The sequence below is a fragment of the Ipomoea nil genome, unplaced genomic scaffold (assembly GCF_001879475.1).
Source record: "Ipomoea nil cultivar Tokyo-kokei standard unplaced genomic scaffold, Asagao_1.1 scaffold0211, whole genome shotgun sequence".
Classification (NCBI taxonomy): domain Eukaryota; kingdom Viridiplantae; phylum Streptophyta; class Magnoliopsida; order Solanales; family Convolvulaceae; genus Ipomoea; species Ipomoea nil.
This window is the reverse complement of record NW_017616639.1, coordinates 383,259-407,932: the sequence shown is the minus strand read 5'-3', so window position 1 is coordinate 407,932 and position 24,674 is coordinate 383,259. Positions and strand designations below refer to the sequence as shown.

The 24,674-nt window shown below is 35.8% G+C and overlaps 2 protein-coding genes across 6 annotated transcripts; both read left to right on the top strand.

Moving 5' to 3' along the window:
• The first annotated feature begins 1,521 nt into the window (after window positions 1-1,521).
• Window positions 1,522-24,674, top strand: LOC109192310 (probable LRR receptor-like serine/threonine-protein kinase At1g07650). Of its 5 annotated transcripts, none has more exons than XM_019342917.1 (25): window positions 1,522-1,632; window positions 1,748-1,925; window positions 2,025-2,096; window positions 2,912-2,980; window positions 3,068-3,139; window positions 3,262-3,333; window positions 3,423-3,494; window positions 3,610-3,678; window positions 3,761-3,832; window positions 3,945-4,019; window positions 4,298-4,366; window positions 4,457-4,525; window positions 4,686-4,751; window positions 4,831-4,902; window positions 4,995-5,030; window positions 5,141-5,175; window positions 5,257-5,633; window positions 5,715-5,910; window positions 6,034-6,171; window positions 6,255-6,373; window positions 6,474-6,502; window positions 23,256-23,437; window positions 23,626-23,863; window positions 23,955-24,102; window positions 24,220-24,674. In XM_019342917.1, exons 1-25 carry the CDS (start codon window positions 1,545-1,547, stop codon window positions 24,448-24,450), a joined length of 2,844 nt encoding a protein of 947 aa, XP_019198462.1. In that variant the 5' UTR covers window positions 1,522-1,544; the 3' UTR covers window positions 24,451-24,674. The 5 variants fall into 5 exon arrangements, with proteins under 5 accessions (XP_019198462.1, XP_019198454.1, XP_019198436.1 ...); XM_019342909.1 differs by having other exon boundaries at window positions 6,474-6,534; window positions 23,288-23,437; XM_019342891.1 differs by lacking the exon at window positions 23,256-23,437 and having other exon boundaries at window positions 6,474-6,684.
• On the top strand, window positions 15,894-22,874 carry LOC109192366 (probable LRR receptor-like serine/threonine-protein kinase At1g07650). The gene is made up of 10 exons (XM_019342975.1): window positions 15,894-16,077; window positions 16,175-16,191; window positions 18,142-18,302; window positions 21,776-21,847; window positions 21,932-22,000; window positions 22,088-22,159; window positions 22,280-22,351; window positions 22,455-22,526; window positions 22,611-22,679; window positions 22,784-22,874. Exons 1-10 carry the CDS (start codon window positions 15,978-15,980, stop codon window positions 22,857-22,859), a joined length of 780 nt encoding a protein of 259 aa, XP_019198520.1. The 5' UTR covers window positions 15,894-15,977; the 3' UTR covers window positions 22,860-22,874.

Genomic DNA, 24,674 nt, shown 5'->3' with positions numbered 1-24,674 from the left:
CTGGCATGCAGATTGAGATGTATTCATTGGTTATTGGCAAGTAAAGGAAGGTGAGAGTACAATGAATTATTGATTTGTTGACTTGGAAGACTTGGAGCCATATTCATCTAAATTTCCCAGAAATTTACTCAGTACGGAATATAAAATATTACCACATGCAACAAGATTATAAGTTTAATGGGAAAATTGTAATTTATGTTCCTTATAAATATACTAATTATTAATGTTACATATGAATTATTAGAGGTGTAAATGTTGCTCATCAATTTTTAGAACGTGACATATATTGTCCCTTCCCTAATAGGAAAATGAGGAACATTGATGTCGGCAGAAGGAGAACAAACAAAGAAGAAAAATAGAGAAAAAAAAAACGTGATCTTTGAACAAGGAAAACGACGGGTAACCACATGTACTGTACTAATTCATGGGAAGGGCAATATATAACATGTTTTGAAAATTGAGGGACAACATTTACACCACTAATAATTCAGGAGTGACATTGATAATTGACATATTTGTAAATTGTATAAATTACAATTTAGCAAAAGTGGTCTATTAATGTTATTGGTTTACGCCAATTAACTATGAACAACATAGATTAATTTACTTTCTTGTGGTCCTTTACCAATTAAGATTACAAGACTGGATTTACCTAATACACACTATCGAATAATCTAGACTTGAGTATAAGCTTTCTTATGCTCTCAAGTATGGTATTTCATAATCTTAATCTCCTAAACCTACTTACAAGTTAAAACACATTTATACACAACATAATAAAGATAATTGAACTCATAAAAGGGTGGCTTTTTTAAATATGTATGTTATATCATCATGAGACTAAATATAATTACTTCTAAAGTTAGAGCAAAATATAATAATGGCACAACAATCACTAAAAATATATATTTAGTTTTAAATGATAAATCTATCATAATTGAAGCATGTGCTCCATATCAACTAAAAGCCTAAATTGATAGTTGGATTGCATTATACTATTAAATTGATAGTTGGATTGTACATTTATGTTTATACTATTATTTTTGTTTATGCGCGATGCATAAAAAATAGATGCCCAATATTATTACTTTATATTAAAATTTTAAATTTATTTAAATTTTAGATATTTAATGAGATTCAAACAACACGTGGATCACAACTTCTTCTTTGGTATCACGTCACCCCATAAGCCACTTGCTCCACCTAACACGGTACCACAAAGGACATCCCCACTGCCCAATGTGGCAGTGCGGCAGTCCAGAGTATGCTGCAGGCTTGCAGCCTGCAACTTTAAATTTTTTTACATTTATATTTGTATATTATTATATACTAAATAATCATTCTGCAGGTTTAAGATAGAATCTTGCTCAAAACTCATATTCTCAACCAAACTATATGTCATTTCTGGGTCCACTTGCACAGACCTCATTGACTTATAGTCAACTGCTGTTTTCTTGTTTCCATAATTCTATCTTTATTTATTATGCACAATAAATATATTACTCACTGCAGCTGATCTTCCATCCCCATCCCAGAACTCAACCATGTTCATAATCCTTATACCAATTATACTACTCTCCTTCAATGCAACATTCCTTGAAGCACAAAGTGGGCATCTTCCTCAAGATGAATGTGAGCCCCCTCAGCTCTCTGTTCTAATCTGTTGTTTTCTTTATGATTATGAGTTTTTGTTGAATGTATATATGTATTAACAGCTAGCTTTTGTTGAATATAATGTATATGGAAGTAAATGCACTTAAGGAAATAGCAGATCAACTGGGGAAGAAGGATTGGGATTTTAGACTAAATCCTTGTGATAACAACTCCAACTGGTTGACACCACAAGGGAAAGATAGGCCTTTGTACACTAATATTCTCACTTGTGATTGCACCTTCCTTGGTGGTATTTGCCATGTGCAAAGCATGTAAGCTTTTCCTTCTACCCAACTCTCCCTTTTTTTTTTTTTCTTCTATAAAACATCACACATTGTTCTAAAAATAGTCTCTATTGTTTGTGTAAGCAGAAATTTGAAGGGACAGGATCTGCAGGGTGTCCTTCCTCCTGCCTTGGTGAAGTTACCCTTTCTCAAGATAATGTACCAACCTACACTTTGGGGGTGTTTGGTAAATAGCTGTTATCTGATTGGGTTAGTGGGTTTGACTAGTTGACAATAGCAGTGTTGTAAAACTCGGCCTAGGCTTCGCCATGCCGTGCCATTTTTTGTTGTAGTGGGCCATTACTCGGTGGGCCGCCTAGGCGTGATTTTAACCGATTCCGTCTGATTTTGACTAATTTCGTTCGATTTTGACCGATTTCGTCCGATGTCGTCTTTCATTAATTATTGATTTTAATATTATTATGATGTTATGACTTATAAATTATCATTATTTCATTTATTTGGATGTATTATTTGATTGAAGGTTGAAAACAACCTCATTAAAATTGTCAAACTACAAGTCTGTCACTATTTTTTAAAATTTTTTTTGTGCCCGCCTAGCACCGCCTAGATTCCGCCTAGACTACCTAGGCGCTAGGTGCTGCCCGGACGCCCGCCTAGCGCCTACTACAACCATTAGCTGATTGTAGAAAAGTGTTTGGTAAGTTAATTGTTAGCTGATAACTGATTACATGCAAAATGACTTTTCTAAAAAAGTTGATCGAAAAAGTTACTTTGAACAGCTTTTTGAATTTTAACATTTTGGAGCAATAAGCTGTTACAAAAAGCTAATTAATCGAACATTCATATTGATTGTTGTTAATCGAACAAGTCAAACAACTAATAATGGATAAATAAGCAAAAATTGACTGATAAGCTAACTATGTTACCAAACATGGCTATTCTACATTTATGCAATAATCACCTCTTCTTGTTGATACTCTTTTCTTGATTATTAGTGTTATTTTGTGCAGTGACCTCACCCGCAACTACTTAAGTGGTACAATTCCCCTTGGATGGGCTTCTATGAAATTGGAACTTATGTAAGTTGTGTTTAATTTGTACTATAACCTAAGCTATTCAAGTGTAAGCAATCTTCTTGTCTATGGTAAAGAAGTGAAAATTTGCAGATGTGTTAATGTGAATCGATTGTCTGGGCCAATTCCGAAATACTTGGGAATCATAACAACTCTTGTATATTTGTATGTCCCCTTGCTCCTCTCACTCTATTATTTACACAATTAAAACTTTTGTTTAACATTTTTTTTTCTGAGGAGCTTATTGTTTGGGTTTTGTTCTAACAACTTAACAAATGAATTTGCAGAAACCTGGAGAACAATATGTTCAAAGGAAGTGTTCCACCTGAGCTTGGGAAACTTGTAAACTTACAAAATCTGTAAGCCTTTGTTAATCACCACCTGGGCTGAATTTTTAATTTTTTGGGTCTCACTTGTTTGATGCTTTCTTTATTTTTGATTTGTGTAGCATTCTTAGTGCTAATTATCTCACAGGTGAATTGCCAAAAGAACTTAATGCCCTCACAAAATTGAAGGAGTTGTAAGTGCATTATTAGGCATATCCTCATTTATGAACATCTTTTGTTGTCTCTTCTATATATACTTTATGCTCACTTTTCGTGTATCCTCGATCGACTCTTGGGAAATAAATGCAGTAGGCTCAGCAGTAATAGCTTCACTGGGAAACTGCCTAGCTTTCAAACTTTCAAAAATCTTCAACAATTGTAAGAATTCAAATGCAACACTTTAAAATTGAAATTTTTGGATGAAATATATAATTTTTTTAATGAGAAGCATGATTGGCAGAGAGGTCCAAGCAAGTGGTTTTGAAGGGCCGATACCTGAAAGTATTTCTGTACTAACAAGCTTGATAGAACTGTGAGTTAAGATTTCCTTTGACGATTTAATTATATATAGCAGAAACTTTTATGGTTAAGACTTAATAAGATCAGCAAACTAAAATGTAATTGTGAACAACATGAATCTGCAGTAGAATCAGTGACCTAAACGGAGGTGGTGTCTCCAGATTTCCTACATTAAAGTACACGACAAACATGACAAAGCTGTGAGTAATGCCTTTTCTTTTTAAAAAATGACCTTAATATAAGTTTCATAATTCACTACTGGAAATTATGGAATTTCCGACCACCTGAAAGTGATCTTAAATCAAGTCGAAAGTAAAAAGTGGTCGGAAATAGCAACAAAGGTTTTTCCGGATACCAAAAGTGGTCGGAACAAGACTTGATTTAAGATCACTTTCAGGTGGTCGAAAATTTCATAATTTTCAGTAGTGATTCTACTATGAAGTGAAGTTATTTACGCAAAAAATCACTTTGGGTGCAGGATGTTGAGGAGGTGTAATATTTCTGGGAAAATACCTGATATAGCTCACATGACAAGCTTGCAACAACTGTAATTTCTGCAACTTAAATTTTCTTTTGATCGTTCTTGGCTGAGAATATATTAAAGTTGATGCTTACAGAACATATATTGAGTTTGCAGAGATTTGAGTTTTAATAATCTGGAAGGAGGGATTGATGGCCTTCAGGGTCTCGATAAACTGCAGTACATGTGAGTAACAAATATGCATAAGAAACTTCCTTTCTATTTGGGCATTTTGTTCTAATAGAAAGCTAATCAGGATTCTAGTTATTTTGTCTCATATTTGGATTTGGTTAATTGTGTGTCTCACTCTAAACTACTAAGTTGAATTTTGTGCTACCTGTTCTAGGTATCTAATGAACAACTCGCTTAGTGGACAAATACCTCAATGGGTTCTAAATCGAGATTCCAGATAGTAAGTTCAGTCTTAAATATTAGATATCTGAATATGAAGTTAGCTATATAACTAACATAATTGAAAAGATGGTGTGCAGTTACACGGATCTTTCTTTCAATACTTTTAAGGAGAACTCGGCGTCGACAACTATTTGCAACCGGGAAGCCTTGTAAGATTCTGGCCTCTTATAATATGCATCTACGTACTCTCCTAAGTGTTCTTTCAAACATGATTAATTTAGTTTTCTCATTTTCCTATCAGAAACTTGTTCAAAAGCTATAATGGAGGAGAAAATGAGTAAGTTTTTTAACATATATCCTCTAACAAACCATGAATATAGTGAAACTCTTAATGTTAATTTAGTCTCCAAAGACTTCTAACTTTATCCCACTTTTGGCTTTGTATAGAAAAATTGACGAGTGTCTAAAAAATTGCACGAAAGGTAAGTGATAAGCAATGAGAAGCCTTTTCTCTGTATATCTCTGTATACTTTTAAGCCTTTTTTTTTTTTTTTAATCTGCAGATTGGTATTCATTTCACATCAATTGTGGTGGAGGCAATGTTGTGATTGGTGACACTACTTATGATGCAGATCAAGATTCTACAGGCTTTGCAAAATTTGTTTCCAATAGAGAGAACTGGGTAACCAGTAATACCGGATATTTTTGGGATAAAACCATAGGACTATCTGACTATACAACGACAAATACATCTGTCATCAAGGAAAAAGACTCTCAAATCTACCAGACAGCTCGCTTGTCCCCTTTATCCTTGACTTATTATGGACGTTGTTTAGCAAATGGAAACTATACTGTGAAACTTCATTTTGCAGAGATAGTTATGAGAGATAATAGATCTTTTCAAAGTCTGGGAAGACGCGTATTTGATGTTTATATACAGGTCAATCGAGAATTTTGTAGTTTAAATAGACTCCAATGGTTAGGTGATGAGGATTTGACCATAGTGATTTATTGGCTACAGGGCGAGAGGAAATTAAAGGATTTTAATATTGAAACTGAAGCACAAGGAGTTGATAAAGCCTTGATTAAACAATTTCGAGCAGTTGTCAGAGATAAAACTCTAGAAGTGCGCTTTGAGTATGCTGGAAAAGGAACAACGTCGTCCCCAAGTAAAGGAACATATGGCCCTTTAATATCTGCCATTTCTGTCGAATCTGGTAATATTTTTTGCTACTATTAGCCAATTTTGTAGATTTATTTTTCATTGTTCTATATAGTTTCAGAGAAATTAAAGATATCTAACTCTTACTCACTCTCATGCCTTTTCTACAAAACTGCAGATTTCGAGCCTCCCAAAAATATGAAGACTTTAATTCTCAGTTTAGTTGCAGTAGCTTCTTCTTTATCTCTTATTTTCGTAATTCTCAGTCTATCTTGGTGGAAGTTCTACATTAGAAACAAGACCTCACGGGAAAAGGGTAATATTTGCTTGTTCTTTGCAAATGATTCATCCCAAAATATTTTTTTATGCAGTACTTTAAAAGTAATTCTCTTGGTACAGAACTACGAGGCCTTGATCTACAAACTGGCCTATTTACCTTCAGACAAATTAAAGCCGCCACAAACAATTTTGATGCTGCAAATAAGATTGGGGAAGGTGGTTTTGGGCCTGTCTACAAGGTATCGAGAAATATGAATATTCATAATCAGTTACCTTCACACTTACTATAGATGCTTATTATGTTGATGAAGTTGGATCTTTCCTTGTGTATAAAACTAGGGTACATTATTGGATGGTACAGTTATTGCCGTGAAACAACTCTCATCCAAATCAAGTCAAGGACACCGTGAATTTTTGAATGAAATAAGTATGATTTCTTGTTTGCAGCACCCTAATCTTGTGAAACTTTATGGGTGTTGTATTGAGTGGAAGCAGTTGTTGCTGGTGTATGAGTACTTGGAAAACAACAGCCTTGCCCATGCTCTTTTTGGTAAATTTTTAAATCTTAATTATTTCAGCCACTTGTCAATAAAAGACATAAGGCAATAAGACATAATAATCTTCCTTTAAGTATTCTAAGTTAATATTTAATTACAGGTTCAGAAAAGTGTCAACTAAATATAGATTGGCCAACTCGACAAAGAATTTGCATCGGTATTGCAAAAGGTTTAGCTTTTCTGCATGAAGAGTCGGTAGTAAAAGTTGTTCATCGAGACATTAAAGCCACTAATGTGCTTCTCGACAAAGACCTTAATCCAAAAATTTCTGACTTTGGTCTAGCTAAACTTGAGGATGACGGGAATACAAACGTCAGCACAAGAGTTGTTGGGACAATGTAAGTTTTATAACCTAACACTATAGCTCTGTCTTCTCCTTCCCCTCATTTTTTACTCATATCCCAAATTTCCTATTACAACATGCATAAACAACTTTAATTTGTTTCTAAAAATTTCATTATTGCTGTTGTGAAAGTTGCATTTTAATTGATTGAATTGATCACTCCTGGCAAAATTTTGAATCTCCCGGCTTCTTTCTATGCCCTTTTGCATTGAATCCTTCAAGAAAGATAATGTAGTTCGTTACTCTTTTAATTTTTCTTGATAGGGGATACACAGCTCCTGAATATGCATTGTGGGGCTACTTAACATTTAAAGCTGATGTCTATAGTTTCGGGGTAGTGACACTGGAAATTGTTGTCGGGAAGAACAACATGAAGTTTCGTCCTAACGAGAACTACGCTTGCCTCCTTGATTGGGTGAGATGCCAATACTATATTCATGGATTGCAAACATATATGTCAAACTAAGTGACCTATTCTTATATTCTGTTGTGTTACGTGGTATTTAATGCACAATTTTCAGGCACTTGCTCTTCAAAAACATGGAAACCTAATGGAGTTAATAGATCCAAGATTGGGTTCTGATTTGGACAAAGAAGAAGCGCTCAGAATGATCAAAGTGGCTTTGCTTTGTACTAATCCTTCACCAGCCCTTAGGCCATCCATGTCTGCAATAGTCAACATGCTTGAAGGTCGTGATGATATTCTTGAGTACAATTCCGACCAACATGAATTCAATTTTCAAGCAATGAGCGATTGTTACAATGAAATGCCAATCGGTTCAAGTGATTCTCTCATAAACTTTTCTTCATAAGAAAATTAATAGCGAAAAATTATATGTCAAAGTTGTATGAGTCATTAAGAAACTATGCAAATTGTACAAACTAGTTCTATGAATCCTGCACTGGTATTGCTCCCAAGTATATGAAGGGCCAACATCTCAGAGTGCAGACTACTCACAAAGCAATTTCCTTCAAGGATTTAGGTACACTGGGCAGCTGGTTAGGGTGTCTGATTTTAATTTGAAAAAAAAAATGATATCTAGAATCAACTAATTAATGTGGTATTCTAGTGATAGACAATCCTATATTCCAATCTATAATACCCAATCCTATTTCATCAATCTTGAGGGAAGACACCTTAAAAAGTACTCCGTATAAATTAATGCAAAAACTTCTTTTAATCAAACAATGAGATTTTAAAAGGAAAGTGCTGTGTATTCTCATTTTTTACTCACACATACAAAGTCATGACACTTATTGAGACCCACATAAAAAATACTTTCTATGTCTCATTTTATCTGTCATACTTACTATTTATGGGTCAAATTAACACTTTCAGCACCACGATTGGACTCCCATATGGAAGGTTATGAGTTCAAGCCTCAGTGGAGGCGTTACCAACTCTTTGTACTTTAGTAGGTTGAGAAATGAACCGTAATTTCTAAATATATAAATTCTGTATACTAATACTAAACTTAATATTATGAAAAATTGAAATGAGACGGATGGAGTATAACTTATCAAAGTCCGTAATATTAGAGAGAATAAAATTGAGAGAGTTAGATTTAAGAATGATATCATTATTGTGTGGACCATGGTCCACACAAGTTGTGTGGACCATATTTTGTCTATTGTAAAATAATGTACATTCAGTACAAAAATAATGTAAATTGTATTCAGGAGATGTACATTATTTTTGTTCTGAGTGTACATTATATTGTATAATGTACATTTAGTATATTAAAATGTACTTTTTGTTATGGTCCACATAACATTGTGTGTACCATGGTCCACACAATAATTTACCCACTGCAGCATGAAAGGTTAAGCAACTTGCGTACTGAGCAAAATAATTTAGCCTCCAGCTGCTGCGCAAAGGTGAGGGCAAAAAGGTCTTCACAATCATTTTTTTCTCCCTTTGACCACCGAATTATTGGGGTGGGGTATGAATTCTAATTCAACAATTGGAAGGAATTGCAATTCCTTCCAACCAAATGGCGTAATTGTAACTTCCATAGAATTACAATTCAATGGTACGCAGGCAAGTGGGACCGAGGGGATTTAGGTTTGAAATGGCCTGGATTCATGATGATGGTTGCAGGGAGGTGGTTGAATCTGCCTGGCAGGATGGAAAGGACAGGGGTTTGTTGAATTGTCAACAATATTGTGGTGGTAGGCTTATGCGGTGGGGTGTGGAACACTGGAGTAAATTTGGGGACCGCATAAAGGAGTTGAGGCGCGAGCAGGATGCGTTGAGACACCGAAGGGACTCGGCTTCCCTGGCTGTGTTTCGACGGCTTGAAGCCATGCTAACTCAGGTAGAGGTCCAGGAAGATGTGTTTTGGAGGCAGCGGGCCAAACAACATTGGCTCCGTGGTGCGGATGCGAACACAAAATTTTACCACAGATATGCCTCTGCTCGTAAGCGTAAAAATTATCTATCTAGATTAAAGATGATGCTGGTGGTTGGGTGGAGGGGGATGATATGAAGAGAGTTATTTTGGATTATTATGATGTTATTTTTGCCTCTTCTGATTCTGTGTGTGAGGATCCCATGTTTGATGAGTTTATTCCCCGTGCAACGAATGATCAAAATAATGCTTTATTGCGTCCCTATGAGTCTGATGAGGTTAAAAGTGCATTATTTGCGATGTTCCCTGATAAGGCACCGGGGCCGGATGGTTTGAACCCGGGGTTCTATCCGCAGTTTTGGGATATAGTAGGAGGGGATGTATTTGAGTTTATCATAGATTGTTTGAATACTGGCATCTTCCCCGATGGATTGAACGATACTAATGTAATTTTAATCCCCAAAAAGAATGTGCCTGAGACTGTGGCTGATATGAGACCAATTGCTTTAAGTAATGTGTTGTATAGAATTATGGCAAAGGTAATAGCTAACAGGATGAAACCACTGATGGGGGACATTATCTCTGAATCTCAGAGTGTTTTTATTCCTGGTAGATTAATTACTGATAATATTCTTATTGCTGCGGAAGTGGGACATTACTTGAATAGGAAGCAGTGTGGTCGGACAAGGTGTGGTCATTAAAGTTAGACATGGCTAAAGCGTATGATAGAATGGAATGACGGTTCCTGCGGAGAATGTTGGAGGTTATGGGGTTTGACGAAAGATGGATTAATCTGATCATGCATTGTGTTACTACAGTGCAGTATAATATTATGGTTAACGGTGCTCATAGTGGCAGGTTGGTACCGTCCCGTGGTCTTAGACAGGGTGATCCGCTTTCCCCGTATTTATTCATTATTTGTGCAGAAGGTTTGTCTATGTTATTACAGAAGGCTCAGATAACTGGCTCTATACATGGGTGTAGGGTGGCGCGGGGTGCCCCCGGTTTCGCATTTGTTTTTTTGCAGATGACAGCATGTTGTTCTTTAAAGCAAACAATCAGGAGGCAACGGTGGTTAAGGAGTGCCTACAAAGATATGAGGAGTTGTCGGGGCAAAAGGTAAACTATCATAAATCCAGTATCTGTTTTAGTAAGAACACCAGGGAGGAGGACATGGATGTAGTGGCTGCGTGTTTGCAGGTGGATCAGGCACCCAATTTTGGGAAATATTTGGGGCTGCCCTCTTTTATTGGGAGGAATAAGAGAATGGTGTTCTCCTATACTGAGGATAGAATAAAACAAAGAATTGGCTCGTGGAATAAGAAGTTACTATCACAGGCAGGTAAGGAGATCCTATTAAAGAGTGTGGCGCAGTCAATGCCAACTTTTTCAATGGGTGTTTTATTACTACCTGACACGGTCTGTTTGTCAATTCAGAGGACTATGAACAGGTATTGGTGGGGAAATGGAGGAGAGAGGGGAATTCACTGGAAAGCCTGGGATAAATTATGTATCCCTAAGAAGTATGGTGGTCTGGGATTTAAGGATCTCAGGAACTTTAATTTGGCAATGTTAGGGAAGCAGGCATGGCGCTTTCTTACAAATCCCACCTCTCTGGTTGCATCAATTTATAAAGCCCGATATTATCCTGCTACCTCATTTATTGATGCTAAAATCGGCAGTAGTCCAAGTTATGCTTGGAGGAGTATTATGGCGGCTCATGATATGGTTGTTGCAGGAGTACGTAGACGGATTGGAGATGGTCAAACAACTTTAATTTGGAGATACCCGTGGTTGCCAGATGATCCTAGCCCTCTCATTCAAACTGATATGCCTGAGGAATTGAGACATGCGAAAGTGGCAGGCTTAATTGATGAGCATACTAATATGTGGGATCCCTATATTTTGTCTGATTTATTTATTTCGAAGGATGTCAATCGTATACTTAGGATCCCTGTAAGTCCTGGTTATGATGACTCGTGGTATTGGCTTGGGGACCCAAATGGAATTTATTCAGTAAAGAATGTCTACAGGAGTATTATGGGTAATTATGACCATGTGCCAGGAGAATTTGATAAGTTGACTAGTATATGGAAAATTAAGGTGCCACCAAAGTGGAGGACTTTTCTGTGGAGAGCAATTTGTGACATCCTCTCTACCACTGCTAAATTAATTGTTAAAAGGGTGGATATTGATCCTATATGCCAGAAGTGTGGTGTAATGAATGAGGATGTTATGCATGCACTTATTACTTGTGATTATTCTAAATTAGTTTGGAATATTACAGGCCTACCTATCACAAATATTATTACCAATTCTTTTCTTGCCTGGCTAACAGCCGTGCTTGCAATTTTGACAGAGGAACAGAGTGGTACTTTGGTGGCGGTTCTTTATCACTTGTGGCAGAGTCGCAACTCAGCCGTGTGGGAGAAATCTTTGCTACGTCCCGCCGGCCTGTGGAGGAAAGCATCCGCGGCAATGGGGTCATACCGCCACTCCAATCACCACCCCGCGCTGCCGGCACCACACGGATCGGAGAATGCCCATCACGCCAAGCCAAGGTGTTTTGTCGACGCAAGCTTCCGTCATGCTACGGGGGAGGCGTCCTATGGAGTGGTCCTACTCTCGCCGGATGGATCGTTCATAGCGGCGCGAAACGGAATTCTACCAACCTGCTTCTCACCTTTTATGGCGGAGGCCATGACTTGTAAGGAGGCTCTATCATGGCTCATCGGAAGGAATACGGTTGATGTGGATCTACTCACAGATTGTTTGCAACTACGGAATGCCGTATGCCAGGGATCAACAACTATTATGTCATATGCTGGACTTGCAGTCGACCATTGTAGGTCGCTGATGACTTCATTTACTTATTGTTCGTTAAGTTATGTTTCTAGGCCGTTTAATTTACATGCACATGCTTTAGCTTCGTTAGCTTTTACTCAGGATCAGGTTATGACATGAGATTTAATCCCACCTGACACTATTGCAACTTTGCTTTATTAATACAATTATTTATTAGTTGGCTTTCAAAAAAAAAAAGAAAAAAAAACTCAACTACAACCAAATTACGATGAACCAAACATGCCATTATTGTTTGGTTGTCGAGTTTTGAGCAAGTGGGGTGACCAAATGAGACATTTATGATTTTATGGGAGCGGTTGTTGGTTTACTGATTAATAATAAGAAAGAGAAACTTCATTTTTCTTCAAAAAAAAAAAAAAAAAAGAAACTTCATTTTTTTTTGTTGTCAATCGATTGATGGATTTGTCATTGTCATACGGCCATGCTACATTACTACACTGTACTCTCATATAATGAATGCTGTTACCATTTTGTACCCCAAGTACAATACCTCTGCCATAGTAATGATGACCATGACCACCATCTTATCACTCAACTTTTGCTCTCTATTTTCGTGCCTTGAACAGGTGACCAAAATTTTACTCCCTCATTTATATTTCTTGATGTGACAAATCATGATTGGTTACTTTTAGGAAAATGATATATGTACTAAGGGAGTAAAATTTTCGCCACATGTCTTAATTTTATTGGAGGAAGATGAAAACAAAGTAATAAAAACTGTGGTCCACCTTACTTTGAATGAATCAAAAGATGACATGTAAGCATGGAGTAAAAAATGGAGTACAATATGGGAGTATATGTAGTATTACTCTTATTTTTATCATGTGTGTTCACAGAAAAACGTCTACATTAAGAACATGTGAGATGAAGTACAAGTTGAGAGTTTAAAATGAGAGTACACCAAGTATTTTCCATATTATTCTACAAAGATATTTTATGGAGTCCAATCAAGAGTTGCTAGGTGACTGTGACACAATGTTATATGGACCATAACAAAAAGTACATTTTTAATATACTAAATGTATATTATTTTTGTATTATATGTACATTATACAATATAATGTATACTCAGTACAAAAATAATGTACATCCCCTGAATACAATGTACATTATTTTTGTACTGAATGTACATTATTTTTGTATTGAATTTACATTATTTTACAGTATACAAAATATAGTCCATACAACTTGGTCCACACAAGCCAGCAATGCACACGCAAGTTGGACGCGCAAAGTTAAAATAACTTTTTTATTTTTTGCTTTTTTATTTTTCGTCAAATTTTTTCCTCAATTTTGCTCTTCTCTTTTCCGGTCGTTATATTATAGACCGCGGTGCATGTGCACCGCGGTAAAAAACGGCGCCATTTCTTTAAGTAAAGAAACGGCCCGCCGTTAGAGTTAACGGAGTCCGCTTGTTTGGTGTATTAAACACCAACTGACACTATATTATATCTAAACCGACACTGCAGTTATATCAAAATGATACTGTAGTTATAGTGAAATGAAACTGCAGTGTAAAATGAAACTGAATAACATTTCACATATTTGAGTGTATATTGTACAATGAAGCTGTAATTATATCAAAATGATCATGTAGTTGTGTTTTAATGAAACTATAGTGTATATAAAATAAAATTAAATAACATTTTCACATATTTGAGTCTATAAATATCGAATGAAACTATAGTTATATCGAAATGAAACTGTAGTTGTGTTAAACTGAAACTGCAGTATACAAAATGACACTGAATAACAGAGTTACTTTTTGCAAAAGGGTGCGAAACGACGGAAACTAACATTGTTTATTTTCATTTAAAAAAAAAAAAAAAAGACGCGCGGTGCATAATCGATTATGCACCGCGGTGCATAATATAATTTGCCTCTCTTTTCAGTGTCTATCGTACTTGGCACTGAAAAAACCATCCAAAATTTTGAACTTTTAAAGATGCTAAAAAATAATAATTGCGTGTTCCAAAGAAATATGAGTTTGATTTTATGATTCCACGATGCACCCTTGCTCAACGATTTAGATTTAATTAATTTTAAAATAATAAAATTTGTGTTGGGTAAAAGATTGGAAGGTCAAGTCTAATATCTGACAATCGAAACATGATGCTGACTATTATGCAAATATACAAAGATAAAATTGCTCATTTGCTACTAGTAATAACTTATAGCGTATAGTAGTGTTAAAATGTTTGATATGATAATGGGTTTCAGAGCTTATTCAAAGGCAGTTGAGGCTGTTACGTACTGTATACAAATATAAGGAAATAAAGTACTATTTATAAGTCAAAGGCCTTGTGGTTGAACGGCATAATTGTGGCCCTTCAAATGAGAGGTTTTAGTTTTGAACCCCAGTGTGGGGCATTGACTTTTTGTCAATATTGATTTTATTTTATTTTGGAATAATGCTCAAATATGTTAGCGAACAAAACTTTTGATAAACTACTCGTGTTTGTGTTCGGTAAACGTTCGTTTATGTTCATTTAGTAAACGAACATTATTAACAAACAAAATTTAGAACACGGTTGATAAATGAACAGAGTCTGAACAGTTGCAAGCTCGTTTGCTAAGAGATCGTGAACAAGCTCGTTTGTGTTCGTTTAATAATGTTCGTGAACAAGCTCGTTTAGTGTTCGTTTAATATTTTGTTTGTATTCTCTTTGTAGTTGTGTTACTTGTTTGATTATTTTTAGTAAACATAGATTATTTATTGTTCACGAACAAATTGTGATCATGAACATGTTTATATGTTTGGTTATTAAGAATTCACGAATGTGAACGAACATGTTCGCAAATATTAATGAACATGTTCGTGAACGTGCTTGTTAACATACATGTTCGTGAACGTGTTTGTTAATGTTAACGAAAATGTTCGTGAACATGTTTGTTAATGACTTAATGTTAACGAACATGTTCGTGAACGTGTTCGCGAATGTTAACAAACACTAATGAACGCTTAACAAACGAACACGAACAGGATTTTAAAAAACCTTAGCAAACGAACACGAACACAAACACCCAAAAAACCTTAACAAACGAATACGAACAACCTTCGTTCGTTTATGTTCCGTTCGTTAACAACCCTAGACGATGTGCCTTCAATTTGTTTACAGGTACAAAATGTGTTAATGCGGACACAATTTTTGGACCAGGGTTCACAATATAATATGAACCCTGGTCTATGGTATAACAATTCCCTTTGCATCAGATTTTTTTATATATATAATTTAAATGTAAATTTTTTTAAAAAAATTATTATTTTTAAATAAAGTAACCGTCACATCAGCAATGACCGGTCAAACATGTCAATTTGGATTTAATTGCACAATTTTATGTGGTTTATGAATTTAATTGTATCTTTTTTGAGTTGATGATCTAATTGTATATTTATGTGTAGTTAAGTGATCTATTTGAGCAAAAATTTTACTACATGTACTTCCAAATCTTGCTCCTGATATGAGGTGCTATGATAGATTACTTTTTCATATGAGTCCCAAGACAAGTGTTTAGATCAAGATTTTGTGTATATGAGTAAAAGTTATGAATAAAAATAGAGGTATATATAACATTTTCCTTTGACCAATGAGGGACATGTTATGAAATGATTCATTGTACTATTGTACAACACTCATAATGACACACACAGAGTCTATAAAAATTATTCATTGACAATTCAGTCTATTAAAAAAACACTGCAACTGATCTTCCCCAGAGTTCAACAATGTCAGCCTCCATGTTCACAATCCTCGTACCAATTATACTCTCCTTCTCCTATCCAATATTTCTTGAAGCGCAGAGTGGGCATCTTCCTCAAGATGAATGTGAGCCTCATCTCTCTGTTGTTTTCTGGGTGATTATGAAATTACATGCAAATTACATATTTATTAACAAGTAGCTTTTGTTGAATGTATATGGAAGTAATTGCACTTAAGGAAATAGCCAATCGTTATATCCTACACCACGGCGCACATAGCACTGTGCGCCGCGCGTCTCCCAAAACGACGTCGTTTTGGGTAGTGTTGGGAGGCGCGGTAGGAAGTTGCTGAGATTATGTGTATTTGTTCACAACGTTATGTGTATTTGTTCACAACGTTATGTGTATTGGTTCATACAGTTATGTGTATTTTTTATACAATTATGTACATTCTTTTTATACAATTATGTACATCCGAATCAGAAAATTTGTGTGTATTATGTTAAGAGTTGATGTGTATTATGTTAAAAGTTTATGTTTATTATGTATTATGTTAGATTATGTGTATTATCTTTTAAAAAGAGTATGTATATTTTGTTATATAATTATGTACATTCATGTATAACATTATGTGTATTCTAGTATAACATTATGTACATTCTTGAACATCGGGTTTTTTTTTTTAGGGAGAAGTGTCAAATAGATCCATCTATTATTGTGAAGTGTTCAATTCTCCCCACGAACTAGAATATAGTGTAATTAGCCATGTTAACTTCTTAAAATTGTTGAATTAGCTTTTTTTCCAAGTTAGTATCCGGTTGCCCATCCACCTAGGTTGACCTGGAAATACATTTAATGACATGGCAATGCCTTTGTCCCAATCAACCTCCACCACCCCTGCCTTCATCCCAGTCAACCTCCACCACCGTCCACCGTCCACCGTCTTCATCATCAACGCACCCACCATAATTGCTCCGTTTTCACCTTCACTGACGTCGCTCGAATTGGGCGATCGGAAGTCAGCAGAGACATCGCGCGATTGGACTCGAATTGCTTAATTCCCCATTCTCAGTAGTGGGGGATTTGCATTTCTCTTCTAAAACCTCAAAATCACGTGCCTGCAGATTTTGTTGATTTGATCTTTGCCCATTTGAATTCAGTAAATTCATGGTGTTTACTCTCTCTGATTTGGTGTTTTTGTTCCTTCTGTATTCCCAACTCATTTTGGAAAATTTGTGCTGCTGTGTGAAATTGGTAATTGATATAGCCTAGGATATTAACGCCAACCACCGGTTGGCCGCAGGTTCCGATTCCTCGTTTACCGTTCGCCATTCGCCGTTCGAAGTTTCCCATGGATTCCAATGGCCGACGCTTCTAGAAGAGCTTACTCACCGCCCCGGAAGGCCGCCACCGCTTGTTCGTCTCACAGTCATCACCCCCACCATCGACAACCAGCAGTTGAGCAACAATACTCTATTTCTGATTCCTCCATCAGGTTACCATTTCTCCCCCAATCTTCTAGGGTTTGCCAAGGCTATTAACATCAATATACATATCTCGATCTAAGACAGAATAGGCCACATGCAAGGCAGATTTTCCACGATCGACAATCAATTTCTGGAAATCAAGTGAGCGAGATAGGAAAATCGAGGATTATTGTAGGCGAATATGAGGTGATTGTGAGGAAATTCGAAGGAATGTCGATTGTGTCAATCAAAGGTGAGGAATGGAGTACTCTGGTGCTCGAAGAAGTAATAACCAGGTCGTCAATGGCTTCTCCAATTTCTTGAATGGTGTCGAAGGCAAATTGAAGATTTCTGCCTAAATTTCAGGCTTGATTGATGAGTTTTTTTTTTTTTTTTTTTTTTTTTTTTTTGCCATGTAAACAAGCCACCTAAGTGTAACTGGGACACGTCATCACAAATGGGGTGGTAACCTGCGAAAAAGGCTAATTGAACAAATTTGGCTGGTAAGTGTGGCTGATTACACTATATTTTAGTTCGTGGGGTGAATTGAGCACCTCGCAATAGTAGATGGGTCTATTTGACACTTCTCCCTTTTTTTTAAGAAAAAACTACTGCTATTCACTGGGACGGGAAATTTTTTTTAAAAAAATAATTAAAACGGCGTCGTTTTGCATCTGGGCGCATAGTGCAACGCGCACCGTGGTGTAAGATATAAATTGCCGGAAATAGCTAATCAAGTGGGGAAGAAGGATTGGGATTTTAGCCTAAATCCTTGTGGCAACAACTCCAACTGGTTGGCACCACAAAGCTTAGATACACCTCTATACACTAATAATCTCACTTGCGATTGTAACTTTCCTGCTGGTATTTGCCATGTGCTAAGGATGTAAGCTATTCCTTCTACCCAACTTCATATCTCAATATACTACTCCCTCCGTCCCATTTTATGTGTCTTACTTTCCTTTTTAGTTTGCCTCAAAATATTGTCATCTATCCAAAATTGAACATAACTATCACTTATTAAAAACCGTATAAAAAGCAATTAGGGAGGGATGGCACCAGGTAGAGGAGTTTGGGGTGGATCATGTAACAGTTTATTATTTGAAGTGTCTTTGGTAACTGTGAGTTTGGGGTGGATCATGTAACAGTTAATTATTATTATTTGAAGTGTCTTTGGTAACTGTTTTGTTTCAAACTTATAACCTCTCACTTAAGAGTTCAACTTGGTATCATTGGACCACAAGGTACTTGGTTGTTTGTAATTAGTTTAAAGTTTCATAACTATGAAATCTATTGTTATAGTTAAGAATGGAGTTAGATGTGCAGTGTTTATTCTTGTATATGTCTTGTTAATGTTCAAAAAGTTATTAATATGTTGATTGAGGCAAATTGTATTATATATGGACCTGGGTGCATGTTGTAGCATGGACCGAGGTCATAAGTATGTGTTCAAGAATTGGGAATATATCAAAGAATTGATGTGCACCTTAAGCTGGAAAGTAATGCATTTAATCTTTAAACTTATGCACCTAGAATTCAAAAAGTCGTTATTTATAAGAAAAAAGCCTTAACCTTTAAACTTATACACCTAGAATCCAAAAAAGGCATTATTTATAAGAAAAAAAGTTATGCAAGTTTAGAAGTCGTTATTCATAAGGAAAAAGTTGTGCAACTTAAGAATTAAATTCATGCACCTTAAACTTTAAACTTATGTACTTAGAATCCAAAATATCGTTATTAATAAGGAAGCTTGCGCCCAGGCGCCCCCCCTAGCGCTCGGCGCAAGGAAGCAAGTGCCGTCGTTGATAGGTGGCCGGTCGGAGGAGGCCACCGGTTATGGCGCTGGCTTCCCCCAGTCAGCACGTGTCCAGCGCCCTCGGTGCGCTGGTGGTGAGAGAGAAAGGGGGGGGGGGGGGGGTTGCGGCATGGTGCGTGGGCATGTGGATGTGGGACACGTGGAGGATGGTGAGGAAGGCGGAACAAGAGCCGTACACGTGGATAGTGCAGTGATAGGGGGTTCTACTATAAATAGGAGTGCCTTGTCTCTTCTTGGGACATCATGTCTTTGGCACTACAAGCACCTTAGCTTAGCGGTCTCTGGTATACGCTCTCAACCCTATCTCTTAGGTTTGACTCTTGTCACTAACATTATTATTACTAGCCAATTCTTTGGGCCTCTCCCTGTTCTGTACCTCTATACTCAGTTTATGGTGGACCCGATTCCAATAAAACCATCAAGGATAATAAGTTCAAGTTGAAAAAAAAACATAGAAGATGAAAGTTATAAATTGTTTCATATATTTTGACATTTTAAATCCATTTTACTCGCCAAAGACCTTGTGGTCAAGTGGCATGAAGTGACTCTCCCTGATGGGAGGTCATGGGTTGGGCTTCAGTTGGTTGAGAAAGTATATGAATAGATACTACATGTAACAGAGTCAATAGTGGCAAAGTATATCGTGCACCAGGATGAACAATGCATTGTGCGCCCTGAGAGTTTATGTGTATTATGTTAACAGTTTATGTGTATTATATTAAAAGTTTATGTGAATTATGTTAAGAGTTTATGTGTATTATATTAAGAGTTTATGTGTATTATGTATTATGATAGATTATGTGTATTATGTTAGGAGTTTATGTGTATTCTACACTATACAATTATATACATACGGAAAATGAGATTTTTAGGGCGCACAATGCATTGTGCGGCAAATTATGCCGTGCAACCTTGTGCACCATGCTTGGTGCACACGGTTGCAAAAACGGCGGCGTTTTGATTAAAAACGACGCGTTCGGCATAATCATAAAATATTTTCGATTGCCGTTAACGGCGTTATGTTGTGCTATATATCCAGAATTAATGAACTATATATCCAGAATTAGTGAACTATATATCCACACAGGTAACTAACTGGTATTCTGTTTTGGCTTATGACAGTTCGCTGCGTCTGTGTATTCTACACAAAATGAATGAACTATATATTCAGAATTAATGAACTATAAATTCAGAATTAGTGAACTATATATTCAGAATTAATGAATTATAAATCTAGAATTAGTAAACTATGTATCAAAATCTAATGAACTATATATCTATAATTAGTGAACTATATATCCAGAATTAGTGAATTATATATTCACACTAAAAATGGTGAAAATCCCGTCGATTGGAGTTTAAAATTTTTATTTTTTTTGATTGGTGGAGTTAAACGGTGTCACTAACGACACCGTTACTCCACCATAGTGAAACACCGTCGTTCGCAACCGTATGCACTATGCATGGTGCACATGGTTACACGGCATAATGTTTGGCATTGTGCGCCCTGGTGCACTATATAACAATTGGTCAATAGTACTCAAAGAAAAATATCCATTTTACTCAGCGGGTCCAAATTGTCGTATGGACCCGGCCGGGATCTTAGTCCATAATATACATGTTTGATGGGAGGTCGAATCTTATCTAGGTATTCATATTGCCATGAATCCTTTGATGCAAATGTTCAAATACAAAAAGTTCTTTTCGAATGAATTAATAATTAAATGAACACAAAAAAACATGATCATCTTATACATCTTAATATGTGAGATGTCTAAGAAATGGATATGAGCTCGACCAACAAATTGAGTTGGGTTGTTTTAAAAGAGCAATTAAGGCAGAAGCTTGATCCACCATCACTACAAAAAAACACGAAAATAGCGACGGACAATTTCCGTTGCTAAACAGGCCAAATCCGTCGTTAAACCATATAACGACGCATTATTGGATGAGCATTAGTTTTGATTTTTTTTTTTCTGTTTCGTTTTATGTGTATGATTCCAATAATAAAGTTTAATTGAAGTTATTTACAGTTCAATTTTTAATAATATTTAGAATTCATATATAAAATTTATATATTTAGAAACTACATTAAAAGTACTATTAGACACAAAACATCAAATTTAAAAATTATAAGAAAATACTAATGAAATTAAGCAAAAAAAGAAATAATTGTTTGACCAATGAATAGTAGACATAGGAAGTAATATAAAAGCAATATGCCTTTCTTCCAAAAAATAAAAGCAATATGCTTTATTTTAAAAGTATTAATTTACTACATTAAAATTATTATTATTATTTTTATATAAAAGTTATTATGGTGAGAAAAACAATAAAAGAATGAGATTGATGAATTAAAGAACTCGTGACTATTTAAGTATGAGAATCGCTTGGTCATATTGTTGACTTGGTAACCACCGACTTATTCGTTAAGACCAAATTTATTCAATGTACACCTTACTATTATTATATTGGATTATCCAATTTCGGGACAGCACATCCCGCATGTTTCTAATAGTCTCTCTATATGGTTGTGTAAACAGAAATTTGAAAGGACAGGATCTGCAAGGTGTCCTCCCTCCTGCCTTGGTGAAGTTACCATTTCTCAAGACAATGTGCCAACACTCACTTTCTACATTTATGCAATAATCACCTCTTGTTGATATCCTTTGCTTGATTATTAGTTGTATTTTGTGCAGTGATCTCGCCCGCAACTACTTAAGTGGTACAATCCCCCCTGAATGGGCTTCTATGAAACTGGAATTTATGTAAGTTGTGTTGTGTATTATAACCTAAGCTATATAAATTTAAGCCATCTATCTGCTTGTCCATGCTAAAGAAGTGAAAATTTGCAGATCTCTTACTGTGAATCGATTGTCTGGACCAATTCCAAAATACTTGGGAAATATAACATCTCTTACATATTTGTATGTTCTCTTGCTCCTATCACTCTATTTACACAACTAAATTAAACTTTCGTTTAACTTTTTATTATGGGAACTTATTGCTTGTGTTTTGTTCTAACATCAAACTAAATAAACTTTCAGAAGCTTGGAGAACAATATGTTCACTGGAAGTGTTCCACCTGAGCTTGGGAAGCTTGTCAACTTACAACACTTGTAAGCCTTTGTTAATCAAATTAAATAAAACAATCTTTCTCATCATATATGGGCTGAATTTATATTTTTTGTTTAATTCTCACTTGTCTGATTCTTTCTGTAGCATTCTTAGTGGTAATTATCTCACAGGTGAATTGCCAAAAGAATTTAATGCTCTCACAGAACTGATAGAACTGTAAGGGAATCATCATCCATATTCCTAAGCTCTTTTCGTGTTTCTTCTACACTTTAAGCTCACCTGTCGTGTTCATCAATGCAGTAGGCTCAGCAATAATAACTTCACTGGGAAACTGCCTAGCTTTCCGAGTTTGAAAAACCTTCAAATCCTGTAAGCGTTCGAATCTAACACTTTAAAATTGAAATCATTTATGATTGACAAGCATATATATATATATATATATATATATATATATATATATATATGATTGGCAGAGAGCTTCAAGCAAGTGGTTTTGAAGGACCCATACCTCAAAATATTTCTGTATCGACAAGCTTGAGAGAACTGTGAGTTAACATTTTGTTTATATCAATGTTACCCCTGAATTATGAGTGGTGTAAATGTTGCCCCTCAATTATCAAAACGGTGCACATATAGCCCCTCCCGTAACGGACAAGTTCCCCGTTAGTGTACGACACCGTTAAGTTGGAGTAAATATTAATTTAGTTGTTTTTTCCCTCCCTCGATTCGAAGTACCAGCGATGGGGAACCACAAGTCCGTTACGGGAAGGGCTATATATGCACCATTTTGATAATTGAGGGACAATATTTACACCACTAATAATTCAGGGGTGACATTGATAATTGGCATATTATAGAGGCATTTTTTTACAATTTCCCTTTTTTTAATGATGAATTCAATATTACTCGCTTCTTAATTAGGTATCTAATGAACAACTCGCTTAGTGTGAAACAACTCTCATCTAAATCAAGACAAGGATACCGTGAATTTTTGAATGAAATAGGCATGATTTCATGTTTGCAGCACCCCAACCTTGTGAAACTTTATGGGTGTTGTGTAGAAAGAAAGCCGTTGCTGCTGGTGTACCAGTACATGGAAAACAATAGCCTTGCCAATGCTCTTTTTGGTAAATTAAATTTCGAATCTTAATTATTTCAGCTGCTAGTCACAATAAAAAATATCAGCCAACAATCTAAACAAAGACATTAATTTTAATTTCCATATGTATATATAAGGTATGCTACTAGAAACATGATGATTTAGTTTATTTTATCAAGATAAACATAAGTATTCTGAGTAAAGAGTTAATTACAGGTCCAGAAGATCGACAACTGAAAATAGATTGGGCTACTAGACAAAGAATTTGTGTCGGTATTGCAAAAGGATTAGCTTTCCTGCATGAAGAATCAACAATAAAAGTTGTTCATAGAGACATTAAAACCGCCAATGTGCTTCTTGACAAGGAACTCAATCCAAAAATTTCTGACTTTGGTTTAGCTAAACTTGACGATGATGAGAAGTCACACATCAGTACAAGAGTTGCTGGGACAATGTAAGATGTTATTACAATGTGTCATCCATTTTGTATTCCAAATCAGCTTATGGTTGAAAGAAACATTTACTCTTCTTTTATTCCGCTGTAGAGGATACACGGCTCCTGAATATGCATTGTGGGGCTACTTAACATTCAAAGCTGATGTCTATAGTTTCGGAGTGGTGGCGCTAGAAATTGTTGCTGGGAAGAACAACATGAAATTCCGCCCCGATGACTACGTTTGCCTCCTTGATTGGGTGAGATACAAATATACTACCAAACTCATCATAATTCATAGATTGCATACCTTTCAAATTAAGTGGCCTATTCTTATACTTTGCCTGTGCTTTGTTGTATTTATACAAAACTTTTAGGCACTTGTTCTTCAAGAAAAAGGAAACCTAATGGAGCTAATAGATCCAAGATTGGGTTCCGATTTTGACAAAGAACAAGCACTCAGAATGCTCGAAGTAGCTTTGCTATGTACTAATTCTTCACCAGTCTTTAGGCCATCTATGTCTACCGTTGTTAGCATGCTTGAAGGCAATGGTGATATTCTCGAGTACAAATCCGACATACGTGAATTAAATTTCCAAGCCGTGTGAGTTCATTATGAAGAAATGTCAATAGGCTTAAGTGATTCTCCCAACAAAGTAGACATTTGTTCATAAGCAAATTAATTGCGAAATGTTAAAAAAATAAAAGAAATTGTATTTTAATGTTGTATGAATCATTAAGAAACTATGCAAACTAGTTCTATGAATCCTGCATTTGCAATACTACCAAGTATCAAGTGCCAATTAAAAGAAGTATTTTGTCTTAACTAAAA